Consider the following 5,684-nt stretch of genomic DNA (forward strand, 5'->3'; position numbering starts at 1 on the left):
TCCACTGTAGAGGCTTATATGCAACACTGCCATCAAAACCTATTCTTATCATAGAAAATGACATTTTAATAGCTGTCCACTGTAGTGCCCATCATGCATGAAAGGGTTAATTAACAAAAAGACAAAACAATTGAAAATAAATATTAAAAAAAAAACCCCAAGAGCAAAATTAAATCATTATTGACATTCGGTCGCAGGCCAGATATTGGCGTTTGCAGCCGGATGTAAAAGTTTGAGACCCCTGCTTTGAGGCTAATGCAGTTTTAAGAAATAAATAGAGACTACAGTGATCCGCAGTGTGACAACTGGGTGGGACGATTGTCACAAGTTGAAAAAAGTTAACTTGGGTAGTGAGGTATCACTCTAAAAAAAGGTTACGTTTATGCACTGAGAAAAGGTCTCCCATAAGCTCTGTTTTATAGATGCTGGTTGTTCAGCTACAGTTCAGAAGCCCCAAAACTTCAATTGAAGAGAATTTTTTTTTTTTTTTTTTTGTATTAAGACCTCAGAAATCGAAAGATGCACTTAGGAAAAGGAAGGTTGGGGGTAGTCCTCTCTTAATACAAGATCCATTCTTATCACGAATTATTCTTGCATAAAGCTTTTTTTTTAAAAAAATATATATATATTTTTGGAAAAAAAAAACAATTTTCGATTTGGTCATTAATTAAGTCCTAACTCCCAAACCACCTAGGACAGACGACACGTGACAAGAGGCATTGGTCATTGGTGAGAAGCACAGACATTGAGCTTACGTACAGCATATGCTAACATATATGCATGTGCTCTGTACAGTAAATATATATGTTTAAATGTGTTTATATATGTATAAATGTTTTTTATATATACATATACACATATTTCTGTGTGTGTGTTTGTGTTTTATTAGCATAAAAGCTAAGATGGTTTCAGTGAACTGTTGTTGAATGTGTATGAAAGAAACACTGCAATACTGCAATATATTTTGGTATTGGATCAAGCTGCTAACATAAACTTCTAAAGCTCCTGATGGTGCTACAGACCTCTATTGTAGTTTTTAAATGTATCATTTTTTATTTTTTATTTTTTTGGTTTTGTTTAAGAAATATTTGGTTTAGCTGAAAAAGTGTGTGTTTGGTCGTACTATAAACAAGTTACCAATATTTGTATTGTTCTGTGACCTTTGTAGTCTTTTGAAAATGCCTGTAAACCCCCACTCAACCACAAAGTGTGAGTTCTGCTGTGGTCCTGATTTTCATCCTTCACAATCCACGAGACACAAAAGTACTCGCCCTCCCAGGTCCGCAGGAATCCTTGCAAGCACCACAACATTTTGTGACTGTATGGGACAACTTTGCGTGCTCCTTGTAAAACCCAACCTCCTAGACCATATTTGCTGCTTTTCTTTTTTTTATTAATATTATTATTAAATATGATAGGACTGTGTCTACATTTGGCTGCAGCCAGCTGGTGCTGTATTCATCATCTGAAAAAAGAAATCTCATTCAAAAATTGCAGTTGGGTATTGTCAGATGCATTCTATGTTTTCCGAAGAAAAAAATTAATTATTGTTAAGGCTTTTCGGTCCTACGTGACAATGTTATGTCATAGTGAGCTGCAGCACCGGGGTTGTCTTGAACAATAGCTCTTGTGGCTGCAGCAACGAATTGAGACACTGCCCATAGGAGTTTGCCAGGACCTCGACATGGACAACTGTCCCCCAAAAGAAAACACATGGTAAAATATGGAAACATTTCTCACATGAAATGAATCGCTTTGACTGGAATGTAAAATGAAATTTGAGTCAAATGTACCGAGCCTTTCAACTGACACAGATTTTTTTTTTAGTGTAAATGCATAGTGACTCACTGCAAAAAAAAAAACCCGAAAAAGTAGGCCCAGCTCTGGCCTTGACGACCTGCGGAATCGAAGACACAGTGGGAGGTTGCTCTGAGTGACATGCACTCGTCATGGGTGAACAGATACACCTGTGCCGACCCTGTGTTGTGATGTTTTTCAGAATGAGCTGAGGAACGTTCAGTGACAGAGCATTCCAGCCATGTTGGTTCAGTTATCAATTGCATTTCAGTAATGCCTTCCTGTGTCAATGATGAACTCAGTGCTATTTCTCAATATGACTTTTTTTTTCCTCCTTCACATCCGTTTTACAAACTACTGTTGTATTTTTATATATATATATAAATATAGTCAAAGGTAATACACATAAACATATATATAGGTGAATATATGTATATGTTTATAGGTGTTGTAAAATAAACAAATGCTGCAGCTGTTTTCTGTTGTTTTACATGTTGACATCTTCCAAAGAGACAGATTATTTATTGTCTGGGCAAAAGTAACATGATTTAATTTACATACCTTGCTGCTATGAAATAGATGAGCTGCAGTTGTCTACTCCATTGTTTTTGACACAATGTAATGAGAGTTGAATAAACATAACAGAAGGACTGAACCGGTTTCTGCTTGTTTGTTGTAAAATATTCATATACATATGTATACATACATATATACAAATATATACACACATATACATATATGTACGTATATATACATGTATGTTTACATGTCTATTAATATGTATGTATATATACATATACAAGTATATGTGTATATGTAAACATATGTGCATATACATTACACAACTGGTCCTCACTTAAACTTAAACTATTTATTTTTCTTAGTTTTTTCTTCCTTAATGATGGTTGAGAACTACCAAAAATAGATGCAACAAATACAAAATGTATACATATTTGGAGGGAGAAAAAAGAAAACAATTCACTTCCTGTCGACTCTCTCGGAGGTCCATTCTGATTTTGCGGCATTTTACCAATGTATTATATCTTGGTGTTTCAATATATTTTGCCCTACTAAACAAAGTGCAGTAGTTGCTGAGATATTTGCTAAGTGTTGATTTGCTCAGATCGGGTGTGGGGGGTTTTTAAGGAGGGGGCACCAAGATAGCTAGCAACGGCCCTGTTTGTGTCCTTTTAGAAAACTGAGCACTATGGAACAGACGCCTGAGCATGCGCGCCGCGCCAAACGTAGTAGCTTTTGACACATAAATAACTTCGGGCTTCGGCTCAATCAGAAAGAAAAGGGGTGGCTCAAATTACCCATACACCCCTGCTGCACACGGAGTAAACTAAGTTGAACCGGAGCAATGAACCTGTTGAACCCAAACGAAAGGCGGTGCGTACTCCTCGACACTGAGCGGCAGTGTTGCCTCTGCGAGTGAGTTCGTCATTGTTTGGCTGGAAAGGTGAGACAGAGCTGGTCCTTTCGCACAGCTGTTGTCAGATCGTGCAACTATGCCTTCTCCCATTCCTCCAACGCGTCTCCTACCCAAGGACCTCTACCCATCCCTGGACACTGGTGCCTGCAGCAGTCCACTGAGCAAGCACTGTTCCCATGGCTCTACGTTGCAAGTCCCGGCTCAGAGGCTTCACGGCAAAGTCGCCAACCGCCTCTGGTCCTCGGTAATCCACTGGGAGGAGCTGCGCTGGCTGCAGCCAGTGGGCTCAGGCGGGTTTGGTTCCGTCTACAAGGCGGGGTATCTCGGAGAGACAGTGGCTCTTAAGAAAGTCAAGACGTGTACCAAAAACCGGCTGGCGTCCCGTCAGAGTTTCTGGGCCGAGCTGAACGCCGCGCACCTGCGCCACAGGAACATCGTGCGTGTCATCGCGGCCACCACGTGCGTGCCCGCGGAGTTCGCGGACGAAGGAAGGAGCATCGGTGCGATCCTGATGGGCTTCGCCGGGGACAGAAATTTGCAGCAGCTCATCTACTGCGGCACGGAGCAGTTGTCCGAGGAGCGCTGGCTGCGCTACGCCGCAGACATAGCGCACGGCCTGCGGTTCCTCCACGCGAACGACGTGGTCCATCTGGACATCAAGCCCGCCAACGTACTGGTGTCGAACGAGGACGTGTGCAAGATCGTGGATTTTGGCTGTTCTGTCAAGTTGGAGCGCGGCGGCGAGACGAGTGTCATCAACCCGAACCTGAACCACATGGGCGGCACGTACACGCACAGAGCGCCGGAGCTGCTGAAGGGCGAGGCGGTGACCGCCAAAGCGGACATTTTCTCTTTTGCCATCACTCTGTGGCAGCTGATCACCAGAGATCACCCGTACACCGGTGACAAACAACACGTGCTCTACGCCGTCGTGGCCCAGGATCTGCGGCCGCCCCTGAGCCACTGCCAGCTGCTCCTCGCTGAGCTGGGCCGGCGCTGCAGGACCCTGCTGAGCCATTGCTGGACAGGAGACGCCCGCTGCAGACCGAGTGCTCAAGAACTGGTTCTGCACCTGGAGCAACTGAAGTCGCATTCGTGAGTGTGAGGAGCTCCTAGTTTCGAATAATTCATTTTTAATGTTTTTCTTTTGTTTTGCTTCGTTCCGGCGAGAGCTGTACTAGCACTTTAAAGCAACCTGTATACAGGCGTAAAAAAAACCCGATGCTGCTGTATGAAGTTGTCCATAGATACACATGAAGTAGACCATAAATATAGTTTTCTTTTTAATATAATTCAATTATTAATCGGGGTTGTGTGTGGCAATTTTTAATATAATTCAATTATTAATCGGAGGGGCTACACACCGTTGTGTGCGATATCATAGTCCGAGGCTAGTAATAGAAATCGTCTTAAAGTTTTCTAATAACTAAGGGAACCTAAATGCCACATTACACCTGCGTCGTTATCCTTGATTTTAGTGTATTAAAGTTGGACATTTGTAGCACTTTACATTTCCGCCCGAATAATGTCAAATTCCGAAACTTGTTAAAATTCCGACATTTTAAAACGAGTTCTTAATTTTTTTTTTCTCTGTCTCACCTAATGTTGTTCATAAAAATCCATCAAAATTATTTTATAAAAGTCTGATGTTTTTCTCTTAACGCTTTATTGGTCTTAATGTTTAGAACTCGCATGCTGTGGATATTTTATTTGCTGTATTGACTGTCATTTGAGATGTACGTGTAATGTTATTTTCATTAAAAATATTTTTCACTATAGATGGCGATTACTCCGTGTGGATTACTGAGTTATGTCTCGTTGCGGTGTCAACATTTGTAAATTACGGTAGATGTTTGAATATGATAGACCTTGAAGTCCCCACAGGTGGCTGTGATGCACATGTAGCTGTTTCCGGTTTCTCTATTTCAAAATAAAACTCCAAAAATCAATAAATAAAATGTTAGTACTTATTCTGCTCCCTGTGGCGCCAAAATTCCATGGGCCAAATATGCGCCAACATTTTTTTAGTGGTATCAAAAGCACATTAAATAAACAGAATGTTGTGTGCTTTATATGCTTAAAACATAAATGAAGTGTATGCTTTCTAGTGAAGTCAGTGCAGTTAGAGGAGAGAGGGCAAGCTAGCATGCCGACCACTGATCCTGGTGTGTCTCATTACAAAACAACAGCAACTGCAGCAGCATTTACTGGCTTCCCCACACATGCAAGTGTAATCTCTCCTATTGCAACTCTGTGGATTTGTTTGCAGTTTTGTTGTTAATTTGTGCAATAAAATGTTTGATTAGAATATTAAACAAAAGAGTGGTTTTGTAGCAGAATAAATGCACAAAATTATGCAATTGTAAGGTTTCTAATAAAAACACTGCACATGAAAGCGTTTTCAACACACAAACCATTAATGTTTGCTAAATTATGGTAAAATAAAGGCCTA

The 5,684-nt window shown here is 40.9% G+C and overlaps 1 protein-coding gene across 1 annotated transcript; it reads left to right on the forward strand.

Moving 5' to 3' along the window:
• Positions 1-2,888: 2,888 nt before the first annotated feature.
• On the forward strand, positions 2,889-4,550 carry mos (v-mos Moloney murine sarcoma viral oncogene homolog). The gene has a single exon (XM_008307376.3). It carries the CDS (start codon positions 3,309-3,311, stop codon positions 4,329-4,331), a length of 1,023 nt encoding a protein of 340 aa, XP_008305598.1. The 5' UTR covers positions 2,889-3,308; the 3' UTR covers positions 4,332-4,550.
• The last annotated feature ends 1,134 nt before the right edge of the window (positions 4,551-5,684 follow it).

Source organism: Cynoglossus semilaevis, chromosome 3 (assembly GCF_000523025.1).
Source record: "Cynoglossus semilaevis isolate Cse_v1.0 chromosome 3, Cse_v1.0, whole genome shotgun sequence".
NCBI lineage: Eukaryota > Metazoa > Chordata > Actinopteri > Pleuronectiformes > Cynoglossidae > Cynoglossus > Cynoglossus semilaevis.

Coding starts and splice junctions, on each gene's coding strand:
- mos (XM_008307376.3), top strand. CDS start 3,309: ATGCCTTCTCCCATTCCTCCAACGCGTCTCCTACCCAAGGACCTCTAC.